This window comes from Denticeps clupeoides, chromosome 16, assembly GCF_900700375.1.
Source record: "Denticeps clupeoides chromosome 16, fDenClu1.1, whole genome shotgun sequence".
Taxonomy (NCBI): domain Eukaryota; kingdom Metazoa; phylum Chordata; class Actinopteri; order Clupeiformes; family Denticipitidae; genus Denticeps; species Denticeps clupeoides.
In genome coordinates, this window is record NC_041722.1 from 3127938 (window position 1) to 3149329 (window position 21392).

Consider the following 21392-nt stretch of genomic DNA (forward strand, 5'->3'; position numbering starts at 1 on the left):
TTGTCATTGTTGTCATGTCTCGTTACCATGACAAAAGGTATTAGTGATGCCATAAGCCTTATGCAGTGGAGGTTATTCAGCTCTAATCGGGATGGAAAGTTCTTCCCTCATGTGTATTTACCTTTGAGTGTGTGTGTGTGTGTGTGTGTGTGTGTGTGTGTAGATCCAACACTGGTGTATGAAATTAAGGTCCTGGCATTCAATCAGCATGGGGATGGGAACGCCACCGTGCGCTTTGTCTCCCTGAAGGATGCGGTGGAGAAGTCAGGTAGGTGTTGCAGTCCGCAGCTGAGCATTGTGACAAGCTGTGGATGCCTGGTCCTCACACTCACTGTGTGTCTGTGCAGTGCTGAACGCCCCATGTGACTGTGTGAAGGACGAGCCCAGCAAGACGTCCACCACCGGCATCATCATCGGCATCCACATCGGCGTGACCTGCATCATCTTCTGCGTCCTCTTCCTCATGTTCAGCTACAGGGGCAGGTGGGGGCGGCACTGCTATATACATGCATACAAATGGGTGTTGAAATGAAATCTTAAAATTGCGATGCAGACGTCGACAATACTGCATCAGTGCAGTGCAGAACATTATCAGTTATATATCATGTCGTGACCGTAAGGTTACTTATTGCTTCCACTTTGTCCACCCCAGACACAGGCAACATGCAAAGTATAATTCAAACAATACACTTTATTTAATATTTAAATAACATCAGACAAAATGCATGTTGGGGGCGTATGAGAATAACACTGCCAGGAACGGTTACACCTCACTAGTACTGCCGGGTTAAAGCCACCCTCCCCGGTACACACAGCAAATCGTGACAACAATTCAGAGCACACATACAAACCCACAATTCATCAGAAATCGGAGATCACACCAAACACATGTTTTCAAACCGCAAGTGAAGCACCACAAATGCACATTTTAAGAGGGTTGGGTGGGTAATAAAATCATTATGGTGACAAACCAGGCTGGTTATCTTAACCCCCATACACACAGCATTACTAATTACCTAAAACATATACCTATATAAAAATACCTATCTAATAATATATATTATATATATATATATAAAAAATCAATGATATAATCGCTCTGATCTGAGTACAGCGCTGCTCCAGACTGTCGGTGTTCAGTCTGCGCTCGAACGACAGAAAAATGTCCATGTGAATGAGACCTTAACTCTCATCTCACTGATGTATTTCAAAACATAATGTGAAGTAATGTAGAAAAATTGATGGGATGCATCATAATGCATCGATAATTGATGCATTGATAATTGTAATTGAATCGAATTGTGAGACCAGTGAAGGTTCACATGCCTATTACATACACACATATGGAGAGAGAGTGACCGAGCAGTATATAAGTGTGCTGTTTGTGATCCGCCCCTCCAGACTGATGCTGTGTAAGACGGTGCAGGCCACGCCTCAGGCGGTACGTAACGTGGCTCTGGACGGCTCCTCTTCCTCTCAGGGCGCTCTGATCCTGAATGGCGTTGGCAGGGCAACAAGGGACAACCAGGGGGGCATGACGACCAAACCTCACAGAGACTCAAACGAGTTGGAACATCTGTTTCCTGCTCCTCATCCAGACGGGACACATGTGGTGAGCAGAGAGACACTTACCGTCCAAAAAAGTGATTCTAAAGGTGCCATTACCTTCTCAAATCACCAATAAAGACAATATCAAGAGATCAAAGGTGGACACAATGGAAAGGCAATAACTGCCTGAATGAAATCTGTGTAGACTGACAGATCTCCACTAAAGGGCCATTTCAGCCCACCAGAGCAGCAGACTGTGTTTGTTGTAGACGGACAGAGCAGCTCTTGAGGTGATTTCAGGTCGGCACATCATCATTCATGGCCAGATCCCACCAAGATAGTGGCCATAAAGAGGTTATCAGGATGATATGGAGGCTGTAAAGTCGATACCATCCAGAGTATGCAGCTATAAAGATCATGTCACACTGAAATATGCCCAAAAATTCTGCCGTAACAACCAGTTCTTGCCCGTAGAAGAACAGCCATAAAGGGGGTAAAGGCCACGCCATCCTGTGTCCTCTTATATTGCCTGCCCTCTTGTATTGCCTTAACCCTCGTATCAATCTCCAGATTTGAGGAATGGCCCCTTCATGTCAGCAACAAGTAGAGACCAAGATCTCAGCTAGAATGTGGTTGTAGACCAAGATCTCAGCTAGAATGTGGTTGTAGACCAAGATCTCAGCTAGAATGTGGTTGTAGACCAAGATCTCAGCTAGAATGTGGTTCCGTCTACAGTCAGCGTGGCTTCAAGCTTATCACACTGCACCCGTCCTTTAGAAGAAGACCAGCATCTCTACCCATAGAAGCATGATTCATATGTATCACATAAATACATTCCATTGTCATCAGTTTAGTTTGGCGCTGTAAAAACAGTCTAAAAATGAAACATATATAAATAAGTATGTGTGCATGAGAGGGGCCAAAGGGTTGTGGGTTCAAATCCTGAACCACCATGGTGCCACTGTGGTCCACATGATTAAAGCACCATCCCCACAGACTGCTCCCCTGGTGTCTGTCATGGCTGCCCACTGCTCACCAAGGGTGATGGTTAAATACAGAGGACACATTTTGTTGTGTCACCTTGTGCTGTGTCACATTCCCGTCTAGGGGGAAGGAACGTGGACAATTTGAACGTGGTGGATGGGGACAAGGAGGAAAACAGGACATGATTTATACAACATGCAGGACATGATTTATACAACAAAACCAACTAGAGCTATGTACACAACCCTAAACCCCTCAACCAAATACACACAATCAACTCCAACTCCAACAATCTCTCTCTCCACTCCAATCTCTTCCATGAGCACTAAGCCTTCGACTTCCTCTTCTTATGCTGGCAGTGGCAAATTAGCCACCAGGCCACGGGCGAAGCTAGCAATCAGACACACACCTACAAAGGAAAAACACACACACACAAACACAAGGAATGGCAAGCAGAGATCCCCCATTACCACTCCCTGGCGCAAAGCATCCTGGGACGTAACAGCTGTGATTGCTGTGCATCGTAATGACAATCACGTCACTTCCACTTTCATGAGTTGAAGTGTCAAAACATTTGACTGGTAGTGAATATATAAAATTATTAGATGATTTTATATGATATTGGGCTTTTTTTGGTCTTCTTGTCTTGGTCTTCATGGTGTGTTATGTGTGATGTGTTGGTAGATGGAGAGTTCCCTGGTCTCCAGTTCACTCAACGAGACCCAGGTTTCCACGTTGCCCCTGGACGAATTCAGCGTGGTGGAGGACAACGAGACACAGTTCCACCAACTGCCAGCAGAGGGTCGAGGAGGCACCGGCTAGCTGGGTGGGGGTGATGATGACCTCCATGAAGAATGAAGGCCTGGAACTGTCCACTCGTCTCTAGTCACTGACCCTCCTCCAACTCAGGTCAACCCACACTTTGGTTCTGCTCCTCCTTTCATGCAAATATATATTTTTTTATTTTGTCTTTGTTTTTGTCACCTTCCTTGGTGGGGAAGAAAATGACTTTCTCTTTCTCGGAAGCGAATCCCTGGCCTGGGTTTAGTTGCGATTCTGCAATGTACGGCCATTTTTTTTTACATTGGCAGGCAGACAGTGAGAGTTGTTGTTGGTGCCGGCTTTTCAAGTGACTTGTCACATGAAAGCCGGCAGCATGTGGAGGGTGTCCTTGTTCCAGTAGAGCCGTGCTATTTTAGTTCCTACGTGATGTCTCACTTCATAATGGTGCCATTGAATTGTATCTGTCTTACTGGTGCTATTTTACTGTCTATGTGACTTTTATATCTAAAAAAAAGGAACTCCCAGCTGCCTCTACTCTACCTACCAGTGTTTCCACAAACCCATCCAACGGAAGACCAAGGCCTTTTTTTCCAGGGATCGGACTCGTTTCTGTCTCAGGATCTTTGATTTTTTTTTGGTTCGTTCTTCTCCCAAGTGGTCTCAGTGGGTTAGTTCCCTGCCTTCACACAGGCTTAAGACTTTTGGCTATGTGAACCCCAGGATTTGCTACAAAAACCTACCTCAGCCGGAATGAATGTCTCATGGGAAGCCATCGGGATCTGTGTCTTCCCGTGTGTTTGGTTAGTTTGTCTTGTTTGAGTGATTGGTCAGGAAAGTTAAATAAAAAAATAAAAATATAGATGAAAACAGGTGCCATGCTACCTCAGATGTCAAGACCCACCACACTCCAGCTCGATGAAACGAACAGACGGAAAAAAAAATAAATCCAACATAAAGCACTTCCAAACATTGAAGTTGATGTTCTACCTCACGATAACACTGTTATTGTTGTTGTTGTCAATGTTGTCATAATTACTGTTTTTTTTTTATTTTATCATTGTTATTATTTTTCATAATGAAACTTCTGTTGTGGAATCCCGGCTCCTGAGGCATGGATATGTTTATACCTCATCCATTTTAATGATATTGTATTCATTTGAGTTAATTTTTTGGTTTCTTTTTTAATGTGTCCCATGATATTTGTGTAGAGTATTTTTGATAGTAGTTATTAGTATTTTTTTAGGGTTATTGTCATTATTTGAACTGTAGATAGGGTCGTACTGCGCCGCCTTCACTGCTAGTAACACTGTCACGCTGTGGATGGAGAACGGCATGTGCAGAGATGCTTTTTGTGTTTTTTGAGGACAGAGCGGTAGGGGGTGGTGAGGGTTAAACTCTGTATATATGGTGTATGTGTGTGTGTGTGTGTGTGTGTGTGTGTGTGTGTATGTGTGTGTATATATATATATATATACATATATATATGTGACAATAAGCACAGATTATTCGCAGTGTCACGGCGGCTGTAGTTTCCTAGCGGGACGTGTTAATTGTTGCCCTTGTCTTAGTAGTTGGCAAGGTGTGGCGTATGACGAAGTGGGTGGGTGCGACTTGAACAAAGTAGCAGAAGTAATCAGCTCAGGCTATATTATAGACCCGCCCTCTGTCAATAATCTACCCTATTCTGCGGCTTATTAAACCCTCAACCAATCCATCTGGTTCGCATCAGGAGTATAGATCAGTCACGCCCCCCGCCCATCAAGAAAGGAGGTGAGGTGTCCTGGACTGACCTGTGATCAGTGGGTTTCTCAACAGGTAGTTGCAGGTATTTAGCCCTGGTGTTGTTTCATTCAGTCTGCTGGTGCTGGGCCTGCATGCTGCCCCCGGTGATTAGTGCCAGTGTTACATGTTGAGAGCATCAGCTTCAGCAGACGATCCCAACCAATGTGCCAACTGAACTTGAAAATACATAGCAGTCATGTTAGACATGGTATCAAAGGCAAATATAACCAGACCTAACAAAGACAAGGTATTTGATGCCCCTCCTCCCCCCATCCTGACCCCAGGTCTCAGTTGGGCTCTCTGTCTCTCTATTACTGTCTTTGTCTCACTGGCTAGTGTACCCTGGGCCCTGTCGTTCCTCTGGTAGCCTACCTCAGTGCTCTGCCAAGCTCTCAGGTCCCTCTCTCTGTATGCACACACTCACACACACACACAGGCACATGCACACAGAACCCTACACACACATTTTACTTCAGAACAGGGGGTAAAAATCTCTTCAGGTCTTTTTGGTGGTGCAGTATTGTGACACGTTCGGTTGATCAAATGGATGTGATTGTATTTTTTGTAATATTTTGTACCTTTTTGTATTGCTTTTTCTTTATATTCCTGGAATTGGCCACCTCATCATGTAATTTGGGGAATTACATGAACTACTTTGCTTATACTATGTGCATGATTATCAGATATGTGTAAATAATTTCACAAGGTCATCGGCCTCCCCAACCCTTTCGTGCTGCAAAGGATTTTTTTCTCAAACAGTCAAAATGTCTTTCAGTGTTCTGCCAGTTCCTTAAAAGTCATGTGTGTGTATATATTATATATATAATCCTTTTAAAAGATAGAAATAGAAGCAAAAAAAGGTTTATTTTTACATAAGTGCTAACTTAGATTTAATTTATTTATTCTGTAATACGTTAATGTGATGGTACTAGAAGGTGGGTGTGATGTTTTAACTCTGTCAGCGTGTCTCCAGCGAACTGAAATGTACTGAGTGTTGCTGATTCGCGCTGATTAAAGAGGGTAGACGTGCTGCACTGTGACGCTGTGTGTCCGTATCAGCTGTGTTGTCTGACTGTGGTAGCGACGGCCGGCACTGTCCACTCTATGCTGTGCTTTTGGTTTTTAATACAATTTCACCAATCGTTCCTGTTCAGGGTAATAAAGGGCGTCCGTTCACTGTGCTGCAGGTGAAAAAATCTGATGTCAGAATTAGCCGAAGACAAAAAAATTATGTTTACTACTCTGGATGTGTATGTGTGTCTTTTATGAAATAGGGCCCCTCAGGATCATTTCTCCAAACAGTAATCTAAGATTCATGTGCAACTACTCGTCAAAATTTCGTTTTCATAATTTAGTTCAGCCCCAACAAAGTATTGTGAAGTTGGACATTTCTGAATACTTTTTTGATTGCACTCAATGTTTATTAAATATTGTATTGGCTACTTAAATCCAAGTCCAAAAATTTATTTTCACAATATTATTTTTTTTTTTTTCTATGTTACCAAAATTGCATTAAGTTTCATTACTGCTGTAACTATACACAAACCAAGACTGAAATCACAGTTGATTAATTAATCAGAACCGTGTATATGTTTAGGTAATTAAATTACACCCAATACAATAGAATAATCAGAACTGTATATTTGGAGTATTGTTACATCCCTGCTATTTACACACTTTTTACGCACAATGTCACTGTTTGTCCTTGAATTGTCGACATTTTTCCCAGGGTTCTTATTGGATATGAGCCTGTTGAAATGGCATGTTGGGATTTCATGTCCAGGGTTGTTTCACTTAACAGCTTTCTCTCCTTCTTTCCACACACATGCATGCACGATGCTCAGGGAGAATGTGATCCTGTGTTCTGTGTGTTCTGTGTGTTCTGCGTGTTCCGTGTTGGTTTACGACTCCCAGTCCTTCTCACTTAGTTTAGTTGGGCAGCTAAACAAACAGGCTGGGAGAGCCTAATCTCATCTTCTTCACACACACTGAGCTAATCCTCTGTGCAGTTCAGTGTTTGGCCTCCATAACCTGTATGCAAAGGAGCCATGAATGAAGTTCAGAGCGTCTACTTGTGTTTTTGTCTCCCCCCCGCTCCACACAGGGAGGGAGAGAGAGAGAGAGGGAGAGAGACCCATCTCTGCAAAGAAAGGCTTGTTTGTCAGCATTAGCCCTCCATGCCCCAGTTTTCCCCGGAGAGAGACGGTCGCACGGAGCTATGGCAACCCTCAGCTATTCAGAAGCACGGAGGGCAGATCAAACTGCGAATCTGTAAAACAAACATGTCCTTTCCCCCGTCTGACAATGTATAACCGTTTCAGCCTCATAAGCCCCCCTCATAAAACGGATTAAAAATGCTGTTGTTTTCGCTCCTTTCTTCCCGCCCCTCACGCGCCTTTTATTCCGTTTGCCAAGCAAGGTGAGGGTTCTGAAGGGAATGTAGCGCTAAACACTTCATCAGGCCCTGTTTAGCGTGCAACCCTGCTTGGACGTTTCATTGGTCCCTCGGGCAATGGTGGAATTTGCAGCCCTTTCCCTCGTTTAGCCACGAAACGTGGGGCTTGACTCCCCCCAGCCGGCTGTTGAAAGAGATTTTCAACCAGAATCATGATGAACAACCCAGTTGACGAGCAGTTTAAACCGCCGCCTATGCCATATTATGTATCAGTACATAATCATTTCAAAACGGTCATTTGCTTTCACAATTTAATTCAGATCATTTATTATATTGATGATTATGGCACATCATGAAAATCCAGCATCTCAGATTATTCAAATATTGTCAAAAATGTCCAACTTCTTCATTTATACAGTCTGTACTTGGTTGGGGTTGATGGGGACAAGGTTGATCTTTTCAAATGAAATCAAATGACCTTATCGATTCTGTGACCCTCGCATGAACAAGCAATAGGAAACTGAACTGAACTGTGTCTATTTCATTTTCCCACACATTTACATCCCTCATCCAGAACTTTCTAAAACCATTCAACTCGACTAAAAATTCCAATCGGTTTACAGGTTCAGATGACCAAATTCTCAGATGAACTCGGAAAAACACTTCTGGTCGGAAAGCCTCTGACTGTACATTCCATAGAACTGCAGCACTGGTGAACTAATATGTTCGTTCAGTTCAGACCACCTTCCCAGAAACAGGATCAACTCTCCATTTCTCCATGTGTCTGGCCCCGTGCACAGATTATTTTCCAGTGTTAACATTCAATGGCAGATTTTTCATTTTTTTATTAATGCCCAGATGGGCTCTGAACTCGCTCATTATGCTGATTTGATGATTTTCACACTGCTTGTAGATGTCAGAACCCTGTCAGGTAATAAATATGACAGTACAGCCATATTTAATGAAGGGACTGATGCATTGATGATGATTAATGATCAATGCCCCTGAAAGAAATATCAATGTTGATCAAAGTGTTTTTACAAGCTTTAGAGCGGCAACATTAGCTGACATGTGATTGGTTGGAATTTCATATCACACATTAACCCCCCCCTCCCCGTATCACAGTTTTGCTTGACAGCTGCGGGCACGTGACAGTCGCTCTGAATGTAAATTAAAATGTAAACACATGTCCCCAAACGATTATCTTCAAATCTGCATTATATTCAAATCAGCAACAGTAATTTTCTGACAGGCGTTCTTTTGTCTTCCTTATGTAAAGAAATGTAATTTATTTTGCTGTCAGGAGCGTCTCATTGGCTAATTAGAGAGAACGAGGGGAAATTATGCATCAGCCCCCGAGTACAAAAGATTATTCCGTTGCTGTTTGACCAAAACGCGTAAGGAGATGCACAGGGTTGTGGGAATTTGCTGCCGATAGATCTTCTGCATGTGTGTGTGTGTGTGTGTGTGTGTGTGTCTGTATCTCCTGAAATCCCCAGTGCAAACCTCAGCAGAGCTGCACAGCTGGAACGTGTGCGTTACCAGACAAATACACACACATATACAAAACACAAAAGCTCACACAGTGTTTTCTCTCTCATGTGACCCCCCAAAGCCCAGGCTGCCATTGTCTCAGGCTCACACTCTCCACACACACACACACACACACACACACACACACACATATGCATATAAAGACAAACAGGGAAGACCGCTGTCAGTACTGTTATTACTGCTACAAGGCATCATTTAACCTCAAACCAAATGCCTAACACACTGGAGCCGGTGGGCGGGGCCTCCTGTCACATGGTTGGCCAGTCCAGTGGGGCTCGTGGGGACCTGGACTGTTGTTCCTTCCTGATTCTGCAGGTCCAGGAGCTGCGTCCATCTGTGTCGGTCTTCTTTTTTTCTCTCTCTTCTTTATGGTTGGTGCCTCTGTGTGTTGAAGTGTCTCATGTATCTTGAATTCAGGTCAAACAGAAAAAATGAAGAGTGAGGGGGAGGCTTTTCTCAGCTTTTTTGTCAGGGAGCGCAATGTTTCTATTAATCTGTGCTCTTGCTGTAACTGTAGTTTCTTCTGGCCATGTTGGTCATGATGATATATGTTTACATATGTACATATGCATAAATATATGTGTATGTGTATATTTGTATTTAAGAAAAAACTAAACAAAATAGACCGTTTTTAGTGGTTTGTATTGTTTTAGGGATGTCTGTGCAACATTGATTATAAGAAGATGCCAGCAATGACAATAAACTAGTTCTAGTAATAAAAATCCTCATTTTTTGTCTTTATTTGCTGCGTTGGTGTTTGTAGTTACACTATATGAACATTATTAAATTCAGTCATATTCATTGGCTCCATTTACAAGCAAAACTTGGTAATTCTGGTGACTTCTGTGATGGGATGTCACCTTTGCAATAAGACAATAAGTTTGTGATATTTCATCCTTCCTGGATATTCCACAGTCAAGTGTAAATGGGATCGGTGGGAAGTGGAAGTGTTTATGAGCAACAGCAATTTGACCTCAAAGCAGAAGTCCCACTCCAAAAATACAGCAACAGTGGAAAATTGAAATGCAAGTCTGTAAGTTGCTGTCATGGCCTTAAATCCTTACAGAGTGATTATTTCATAAAACGTGTTTTTATGGGTACTTTTGATTATAGGCTTTAACAATACTTTGTTACATAGTACTAAATAAGTTGTAAAGTAAGTTTGAACACATGACCAATTATGTAAGTAAATATATTTCTAAAGGTGCTATTAACATTAAATTATCAACAACCCATCATTTTATTTTTTTTCTCTGAGACCAGATGAGAGTTTTCTTGTCTGTGTGTTGGAGATTCTTTTGCTGAAAGGTCCACCCTAATTTCATCTTCATAATTTGGGTAGATTGCCACAGATTTTTATCAAGAACATCTATGGTCACGCTGGACGGCCGAGGTGTGAAGAATGCGCTCAAATCAGACATTTTTCAAGGAAATGTATTTTATTTAATAGCAACAAAAGAAACGGCACAAGGGCCAAAACCAGGGTAAACAATGGGCGACAGGAACTAACACTACCCAGTGTCTACTTCAGTGTAGCAGCAACATCTGGGTGCAGCTTCTCAGGTTTTATGGAGTCCTATTCCATTAAAGTTTAATTGTTGTCAGCTGGGATGGATCAGGACTCCATAATCAGGAGTATGGGCACCCGGGGCATCACAGGTATATTTTTTCTTTCTCCCTTCCTTCGGTTATATGAAGCGTGCCAGTGCTGAAAAACAGCCTCATACCATGATTTTCCAACCTCCAAACATCTGTTGGGTTTTGGGGTGATATGCAGGGCCTTTTAACAAACATGCTGTGTTAATACATCCAAAGAGTAATATTTTGGTCTCATCTGACCAGACTATATTCTAGTCATTTACATTGCAGCATGTAGATCTGAGGGAGAAAAAGAAAAGATGAGTTATGTGTCATTGTCATAGCAGTGGTAGGATAATTCATGTGAGGAAATGACCTCATCAAGTGATCTCGTGTAGAGGAAGAAACGGAGAGAAAAGGACAGGACCTAGTACTGGGCCTGGAGGGACACCAGTGGAGAGTCTACATGAGGCAGAGGTGGATCCTTTCCAAGTCACTTGGTAAGATCAATCATCAAGGAAGGAAGCAAACCACTGCCGTGCTGGGCCCGAATTCCAAGCCTCTTCAGGATTGAGTCTTGTGGTTAACTGTGTCAAATGCTGCAGAGAGGTCAAGGAGAATAAGTACAGATGACAGTTTTGCCAATCTGGCCACATGTAGCTTTTCCAAAACAGCCAGAAGGGCCGTCTCAGTAGAATGAGCTGTTCTGAAGTCAGACTGGTTAGGATCCAGGAGATTGTTCTGTGACAGATGAAGTGATAGCTGATTGTAGACACAGCGCTCAAGGATTTTGGAAAGAAATGATAGGATAGAAACTGGTTGGTAATTGTTGATATCTGTAGGATCAGCGGTGGGTTTATGACATAAAAATAGAGAGAGAGAGAGAGAGAGTCAGTATTTCAGGCATGTCTAAATGTTGTTCAGCAAAAGCGCTTCAATTTGCTTTTTCTATATATAGCCAGATTCTCACATTGAATCAGCATCCTGAAAGGCTTCATGTCTTATTTCCTACTTTATTTCCACTGCCTCTGTCCTAGTTCAACTATTGTACAAAATATAAAGAAGATATCATCAGCAAACATTCTTTTGTGATACATTTTCAAGTTTTACTTTTAATTTTGTTCCGGAAATACACACTGAATCCACCTTTGTGTTGGGATCAGGATTATCCTGTATTATGGGAAAAACTTTTGAATAACACAAAGTGAAGGTTTAATCCAGATTAAAATTGAGATTGGATTAGGTGATCTGATCTGATTTCAGAATCCCTCTTTTCCCTTTGATCAAACCATTTTCAAGATTGAATACAATTTGTTACCCAAAATCTCATTGGATTACTTTTGAACAACTGGGCCCTGGTTTATAGGCGAGAGTTGAATTTTTTCTGTATTCAACGGCTGTAATGACATCAGTATGTTTTGCAACAATAAGAATGTGAAGAGACCTCTTCGGTTTAATCCACCACAAGATCTGATGTGACACCTTGGTAACTGATAGGCCATCAGTTGGGACTGAACAATCTGATATTAATTTGCACTAAGTGGCAGACTGCCTTCTAATTGCTGATAGATTTCAGCTACTCTCCACGCCTTCCTTTCTTTCTGTGTTCAATATTTTGTCCCAGTTTTGTTCCATTGGATTAGAAGGGTTGCTACCGACACCTGTTAAGAATTTTATGTCAGTAGCACCTTTATATATTTAATTTTTTATTAATCTTACTTTCCTGTTGTATGTAGAGTACAGTTAAATAGTTATATATGTTACATATGTTCTATTATGAATCATTTTGCTGATATATTTAACATATTTTACAGACTGGTACTGGTTTTTTGGATACATCTTCACCATCTGAATAGCTGGAATACTTTGTGGCGCTCATTTCCAAAAAAACTGTCCTAATCCTAATAATTCCAGAATCCAGAGTTGCTGTAATGATGAAAGCTTTTAGTTTATCCAGTCTTGGAAATGATAGAGTGACGGTGACATTGTTCTACCAATGTTTTATCAGTATAACATTTGTCATCGCCTGTTGAAATAAGTCTTTTACACAGAAATTAATAATGTGCTTCCTTCTGCTCAGACACGAGCACAATATTAAAACAAATATGCCACAGATGGTCAGTTATACAAAAGTTGTAAATAAATGTTGGTTATGCAGCCCGATGAATATTTAGCATGTGAAATCCACACGTTTTGGTGTGTCAGAACAGCCGTGATGTGTCCCAAGCTCCAGGGATGAGGGGACCACAGCAGCGACCGCAGCAACATTTATCACGAGTGACACCGGAGGAGTCGCACTCTTAAAACTGTCACCTTCGCTCTGCTTCACACACTTGCACGTGCACAGATACACACGCATCCTTTAAAGCCGAAAAACAAAGAAATGCTTTATTGGCGAGAAGCGCAATATAAATAAATGCTGGCAAGGCGCTGAGAGTTATAGCACAACCATAACCACTGATAGAAACAATAAAAACAAAAATAAACGGCAGGCCTTTCTGTCTTTATAAAACCGCCTCTTCCATCTTCCTCACATGCATGAATACATATCCTCTACCTCGATCTCATCTTTGAGTCCCTCCTCCTCTTTTTCCTTCTCTCTCTCCCTTTTTGTGCGCGCGTGTGTGTGTGTGTGTGTGTGTCTCTGTGTGTGTGTGTGTGTGTGTGTGTGTGTGTGCAACGCTCAGCAGGTAACAAGATTAACACTGCTGTTTGTCAGCAGGCGGAGGCTCAGCACGTTCCCCAGGGCGTCTTATAGTATGAACTGTATTTTAATGCAGCAGTGATCTCAGCCACTCTCTTATCCACCCCCCCAACACACACACATACACACACATCAACACCCCTCCATCCACACATCCTGTCAGAGGTGGGCGGGGCATCTACACTACAGTCAGTAGTGCATCTTTACAGCCACACATCACCACTCTCTCTGGGCCCACACTGGGTGGGTCCATGCCCTGTACTCCATGTCCGGGATTGGGCTCTCTGGAAAAACATAAAAGTGAAGATACACTTGGCAACCAAGTGAGACAAAGGCATCCAAACAGGAGACACAGGCAAGAACCAATCAGATATGAGCAAATCCATTGCCAGGGAGAGAGGCACTACGTAGATAGGAACAGTTAAACGTACACTCATCAAAATCATTTCTGCCACAGCAGATCGAACGGTCTGGCTAGCCTAGTAGGTAAGACACTCGCCTATGAACCAGAAGACCCAGGTTCAAATCCCACTTACTACCATTGTGTCCCTGAGCAAGACACTTAACCCTGATTGTCTCCAGGGGGGACTGTCCCTGTAATTACTGATTGGATAAGGGCGTCTGATAAATGCTGTAAATATAAATACAACTGTCACGGCAAAAGTTTTACACCGGATGCAACCAAGAAACCCAGTGACTGGGTTTCCATTCTTCGGTCAATCGTAATTGCTTTAAAATGTTTTTTCTCTGTTTTAATAATTGCCTCTATTGCCTAAACTATGTGAGCAAGACCAGCGGAATCCCACTTGGTCCGTGACGCCTCCCACCTCACTGCCTCCTTTCTGCTCAGCCACCGACCTTCAAACCCTTCCAGCAAGACCCAACCTACATTACTACTTATTCTGCAACGCTTTTATTTTGATACACCTTCCCATACGTGTGTGTTTTTGGGCTTCCAGTCTCCTGTTCAGCACTTCAGTTTCTTTCTGTGCATGTATACAACATTTACTTTCACTTGAACTTCACATCTCTGTCATAATCTGGGAGCACGTTATCTAAATGTCTCTAACCTTCTCTTTTTTCCATGGTCTGCTGAAGCTGACCCACTACAATCTTCATAGAAAAATTGAGAAGCTCACATGTAGTCATGCATTCTGCCTGGATGTTCTCAGAATGTGCTAAATAACAAGCAGAATCATTCATGTAGATATGGTGTGGCTCAGGCTCAGTGGAAAAGAGTCCAGGGAACAGTTGATCAGCAACATTGCCCAAAAAGTCGCCCCAATTATCTTCTGATTTCTTAACTGTCTAATAGGGTGACACTATGAGATTTTTAAAATTGTCTACCATAATTGCTCATTCTGACCATAAAAAGCCTACCACTCCAGCACCATAGACAGCTCCCTTTAATATTCAGTAATGACATGTTAACAGTTGTTTTCTCAAAGCATTCCTGTCTAAACAGAATTTCAACCCAAACTAGATTCAAGCCTCGAACTGTTCTCTTTATTCTCCGAGAGACAAAAGCCTTTTTTAGTCTTCCATAAATGCATGCATACATGTAGTATGTCGTAGAAAAAACTGAACACTGGCTAATTATCTTTCATGCCTAATTTTTTATCATTGATGTAATGTAAGTAAACAGGTTACAGCAGGTTTGATTGGTTTATTTAACCAGTGTTCATTTTTTACAGTGTATGGATGCACTGAAAGAAAGAAAACCGTAGCTGTTGCCTGTTAGATGTGTTTTTTCTCATTAGAATATTAGTTTGCTCATTTAATCTAAGATTTCTAATTTACTTATTACTTTTCTATAATGCCACTGACAGCAGGTTTGTTTGGTTTATTCATATTATGGCAATGCTAAAATTAGGTGTGACAGATTAATAAAAATTTTAGCCAGTGTTCAGTTTTTTCAGTGAAGCCAAAAACAGATTCCTTATAATTTCAACCAGATTTATAAATGTGGTCATTTCAGACAAAGCCAGTTTTTCTCCACCTGGATGGCATATCCATACTGTGTTGCAGTTATGTCATATTCTTTACTGCGTGAGTGTGTGTGTGTGTGGGTGTGATTTCTTCATTATCCCTTCAGATGTAAACCATAACACACCCCTGGCAACTCCCTCACACACACTTACACTCACACATGCACAGGTCCCAGACCGGCCGTAAAAAGCAGTGAAACCCAAGCACCCACTGGTGCGACCTCCACCCCACTGACCTGGCATAATTTAGACACAGCCAGGAGAGGAGACCCCTGGAGCGCAGGGCCACAGCTGTCTTTTTTCTTTGGGGGGGAGAGGCTCGCAGCTTTCAGAAGCTCAAAGGGAGCTGCCCAGAGAGATGAGGTTAAGAGTCACATGGAGCAACTTTATTCCCTTTTCCGTCTCCTGTCTTCCTTATTTTCCTTTTTTTTTTCTTTTCTTTCTTTACTGCTTCCAGATTTCTGAGTCTGTAAAGGACTTATGCAGAAAGTGATTACAGTCACTGGTCCGCTGTAATGGTGCCCACAGTTACAGTTAATGTGCAGTTCATCCGTCATCAGTTTCTGGACAGACATTCTTAACAACTGACCTCACTAGAAAATGACAACATTTGGCCTACAGTCTGCAACAGTATTCAGTGGGCCCTGGTTTTATTGCATTTTAGTTATGCAATAAGGACATGCAGTTTCATACAGTAGATGTGTGTAGAGGCTGAGTGTCTTTAATAAAGTGGCCGGTGAGGTGTGATGACCCCGTGTAATGCACTGTCTCCATGTCTGTGTGGGTTTCATTTCTCAGCTACCGGAGAGTCAACCCCGGACTTCATATATTGGATCCCAGATCTTTTCTTTTTTTCTGTCAGAGGAGGGAAAAGCAGAATAATTGAAGGCCACGGTGAGAGAATTGTGAGTCAGGAGGGAGGCTTTGTTGCCCCACAAACACATTCCAGTTCATTCGTGAGAAATAAATTGTGTGACCTTTTCGGAAGGGGAGAGAGGGAGTTGCATGCGGTGTCTCACACACACAATAATAAACACACACACACAATTACACTCACACATACTCACACATATGGGTAGTTCAGACTACACTGGTAGAAATCACTGGCTGCCCCCTCCCCTCCACCTCCCAATGCCTCAACAGAGCCGAGGGGATGATTAGAGACCAGACACATCCTGCTCATGGCCTGTTCAACCACCTGCCCTCTTGAAGGCGCTACAGGTCCATCAGCACTAGGCCAACAGACTCAGAGACAAGCCATCATTGCACTAAATACACACAAACTGATATCAATTCCACAATGTACAATAACAAATGTGATTTGCCATAATCTCAGACAATGTGCAATATATATAGGGTGGTAGTAGCCTAGTGGGTAACACACTCGCCTATGAACCAGAGGACCCACGTTCAAATCCCGCTTACTGCCATTGTGTCCCTGAGCAAGACACTTAACCCTAAGTTGCTCCAGGGTGACTGTCCCTGTAACTACTGATTGTAAGTTGCTCTGGATAAGAGCGTCTGATAAATGCTGTAAATGTAAATATATGAATGTATCTACATATTCCCCTGCAGGGTCATATATACATATTCAGATATATATAAATGCTACAATAATGACCTGTAAACTCTGCGGCATTGCTGTCCATAACTATGTCTAGTATCTACCAGATATTCTGGCCTTCTATAGTGTAAACTCTGTATATTGTCTGCATTGCCGTCTGTACGGCACTGACTACCGTTTACTGTCTGTATCTGTCTGATTGCCCCATTAAGTAACCTACAGAATTTCATTGTCTATGTAGCATCCTTCTCATTGTGTTTTCTTTATTTTCATGACCATTTACGTTGGTAGATTCTCACTGAAGGCATCAAAACTATGAATGAACACATGGATTGTTATGTACTTAATAAAAAGTGGAGACCTGGCCTCCACAGTCACCGGACCTGAACCCAATCGAGATGGTTTGGGGTGAGCTCGACACATGCATGTAGTTCATACACAGACAGGGCGCCTAACTGCTTCTCAATCATTCTCTGCAGCTTTGCTGCCTATTAAAAACAGAACTATGACGAGTTTTTAAAGACCTTTTGTATATGTAGGTGTTTAAATTGCTTGTTTTTACTTTTTTATTGTTCTCTAGGTCTTGAGATTAAAAAAAAATAGCCACTAGGGACACGTGACAGAATATTTCTCAGTACCGGTCCAAAACCCGGGTAAATGTGGAGGGTTACTTCAGAAAGGGAAGCCGGCATAAAAATGTGTTAATACTCATAATTGAAACATTCTAGGATACCTCTGAATGTATTTAAAGAAGAGAGAGCATGAGGCCCATATGGAATCGTGGCGTGGTAGTGGGGAGGGGACACTGCAGTGCTCTTCTGATGTCACCACCCCCGGGGCTCATGGCACCAGTGGTGTGTGAAGCAGGATACAGCCCGGAGCGGGAGGGGAGCCAGCAACACCACAATCAGATCCATGCACGCAGTCTGCGATCGACATGGCGGGGAAAAAACTAAACAAATAAAAGGAAGCGCACCCATAGCTCTGGGTATGGATCGGTGACAGCGGTGGGCCATGGTGGTTTGTGTGTGTGGTTCTGGGGGGGGGGGGGATTGGGTGTCAGCAGTGTGGGTCCTTTGTCCCCACAGGGAAAGACAAATACATGTTTGCCTCCAGCCTTGATGTTGGAAATTGGCTTGCTGTAATGACAAGACAGAGATGTAATTCATTCTTCCTCTGATCGACTGTGACATTTTAAGTATTGATTTCTAGAAGTCTAATCACGCTCTTTTGTGTCAAGGTCGAATTTCTGAGACCCAAGAATGGTGGGAAAGGGAGGAAATGGAGAGAATGCCACAGAGATGGAACATTGATAGCACAGTATGGGACCTGGCATCTTCTTGTTTTTTATATATATATTCCTGCAGATTCCATCACTCGAGGACATATGGCTCTGCGCTATGCGGCATTAATTAGACCCCAGGACATGGCCTCTGTGGCTGGGCTGCAGCTCAGTCACATGGTGTTCCCTGGAGGACACTCACATGTGCCCAGCGTCACCTGAACAATGCTGTGCCAATACGGCCCAACTGTGATGTGTGGCTGTAAACCCCTGTAAGGGAGGCGGGGGCTGGGGCCGCATTGTGCATTGTTCGCATCCCAGCTTGAGTGATTAAGTGTGGGAATCTACCTTAGATCAGCATTCCTGACTTCTGCACTGGTCTTTGTTGTGCTGGGTGGAGCAGGGGGTCGTTTTCATTTTCAGGGTCTCTTCTGTGATTTAATTTTTTTATATATAGAAATGCCTATATATATTTAATAAAAATGTCTTTTTACTAAACAAACTGTCATTTCAATGCCTGAAGTGTTTCTTAAGCATTTCCTGTTTGTGACACTCTGTCTATATTTAAATAATCACTAAATGGGTTGAAGTGAAAGTTCTGTGATGCATTTTCTTTGCATTGCATATAAGAGCCAAATAACCTTAATAATAATAACATATTTTAAAATAAAACATCAGCCTCCTCAGTCGGAGTACAGAATGCACAGCAAGGTCAAACCATTAAGAATAATTTTCAGGGGGTGTAGGCTTTGTCCAGGAAGGCCTTTAACTGACGTTCTGTTATAGAAACTCTTGTCTGGTGCAGAAACACAAGGGTTAAAGTCGTCCCCTATCTCACTTCTGACCCCTCCTAATTCATTAGTCGAGGTGAATGTAAACAGGATGCGGCGAACTCTGAGTCTCCGTGGCAGGTCCCTCCACCCACCTCCTACATGCACTGCTAATGAACTGGCCCTGGTGTCCCCTTCAACGCCGTCACGATGCTAATAAGATGTCATTTGTGGCATACCAGGCCGCGGTGGCTTTTGGTAATCATGGTGGCAGGGCTGGCCAGTTGTTGCTACAATATATTACGATGGTACAAATAAGCATCATACTTAATTAGAATATTTCAATTTACGGTATTGGTGTAACACGTTATTGTGATTATGAGACTGTGTAATGAATGTCGGAGGCCACAATAAAAATGAAGTGCATGTTCTGTAAATCATGGTAACCAGCAAGTTGTCCTAAAACATTTTTCATCCAAAACACAAATTACAATCATGGTTGTTTAATTCCTTTATGCATATTCATTTCTCATTTTAATGTGTGACGGTCATGATTTATATAAATATAAATATAAATGTATAAATGTATGCATCTTCAGCCATGCTGCTTCATTTATTATTCTTATACGCTTCCTCAATAAACACAAAAAATGCACACACACATACACACCTCCAGCGTCTCAAGAAAAGCGCCACCACAGGGGATTGAAAGTGCAGCTCTACGTATAATGAATGCAAATGTATAGTGGCAAGATTATATAAGCCTCTGGACTAAAAGCAAGTCAAGGTTAAGAAGTGCAGTCACTGCAGAATGGATTAGACACAGGCTTCATCTGCATATTTTATGTGTGTGTGTCTACAGGATACTCTCTGTGCACCTTCATTATAAAGCGTGATTCAATGTTTAAAGACGTAAGGAACTGGGTAGGCGCCCAGGCGGGTACAGAAGGACTTGATGGCGAGCTGCTGAAAAACCCTTGACGTGATGATTTGCGGTTTTATGCTACAGAAATGTGTGGGAAGTGATTCTGAAGTACAGGTTGTTGAAGAGGTAAGGGGTGAGGGGGCGGAGTAAAAAGGCTGGGCCACGGCAGTCAGTCACCACAGGAATGAAGACATCAGTTGGCAGGACATATGGGGTGTATTTGATTTCTCAACCATAGAACCATGGGTTTATGCTGTGTATACTCAGTAGGACATTTCTGAGTTTTCTTGGTGTAAAATGGTTGTATGGGCAGACATGGCTGTATGCATTAATATGTATTGAGTGTACTTATTAATACAATAGGTATGTTAGGACAAATCATCACCCTAGACTGACACCAATTGCAGGTTCACTCTACCATGGAAGGGTGTCTCTATCACTCCTTCCCAAGGTTTCTTCTTTTCTTTTTTCTCTCTACTAGATTTCTTTTTAGTGGAGTATTTCCTTGTGTGCAGAAGGGTCAAGTGTGCGGGATGTGAACTGTAGGGCCTGTCAAAGCCCATTCAAGTATACTGTATGTGATTATGTGCTATATAATATATTAATGTTGTTGTTGTTTGTGAGGTGTGTGTGTGTGTGTGTGTGTGTGTGTGTGTGTATGTGTTGCATCTGATCTGAATATTGGGTAGGGGTGGTAGTAACCTAATGGGTAAGAGACCCACCTATGAACCAGAAGGCCACAAAGTCACAGGTTCAAACCCCACTTACTACCATTGTGTCCCTGAGCAAGACACTTAAGTGTCTCCAGGGGGACTGACCCTGTAACTACTGACTGTAAGTCATTCTGGATAATCATGTCTGATAAATGGCATAAATAAATATATATGAGTGGTAAACAAGGGTGTGTTGAGTATATTCAGAAGTAGAACTGTATGTGTGTAAATGAACTGTGTTTTGTGCATAAAGTCTCTGTAGCGTGTAGCTAGCTGTATGTCCAGTTTTGGGGGTCTGTTTTGGGGATACTCAGTAGTACAGCTGCGTGGGGTAGGATTAAATCTCATATGTCATATGCAGATAACAACATTGTTAGCCATAATAAAGTGGGCTGTACTAGATCGGGTTGTGTGTGTTAGAAGATCTGGCTGTAGGGTGCTTTACTCTTTTTTTCCTCCTGTCCTCTCACCCTTTATCTCAGCCCCTTTTTATTTGATCATTTCCATAAACATGACTGGCATGCCCCCTCCCATCACTTTCTGTTTGTCCTTTATCTTTTCATTTCCCCCTTTCTCCCTGTCTCCTTGTTATCATATCAATAAACGTGATTGACATGATAATATCCCTCCCTTCCTCCGCACTTCTCCATCCCTGTTTCATTCTCCCTCTCTTCCCACTGTGCCCTGTGATAACACTGAGCCCCCCTCTTCTTTTTCTGCTCATCTGAATGGCATTTATGCCACATTCTCACAGACATGTGTCTGACCCCTCCAGGGTGGCGCTGTGTGACCCTGTCTATTTGCCGAACCTCTTAACTCCGA

General features: G+C 42.5%; 1 protein-coding gene across 1 annotated transcript in view; it reads left to right on the forward strand.

Annotated features, from left to right (window-relative positions):
- The window catches only part of igdcc3 (immunoglobulin superfamily, DCC subclass, member 3), a 73712-nt gene extending 63980 nt beyond the window's left edge, over window positions 1-9732 (forward strand). Inside the window, exons 11-14 of the mRNA XM_028957052.1 lie at window positions 164-268; window positions 348-483; window positions 1402-1612; window positions 3217-9732. Coding sequence (XP_028812885.1) covers window positions 164-268; window positions 348-483; window positions 1402-1612; window positions 3217-3354 — 590 coding nt within the window. The 3' untranslated portion in view covers window positions 3355-9732. The remainder of the gene's footprint in view (window positions 1-163; window positions 269-347; window positions 484-1401; window positions 1613-3216) is intronic.
- Window positions 9733-21392: the final 11660 nt, after the last annotated feature.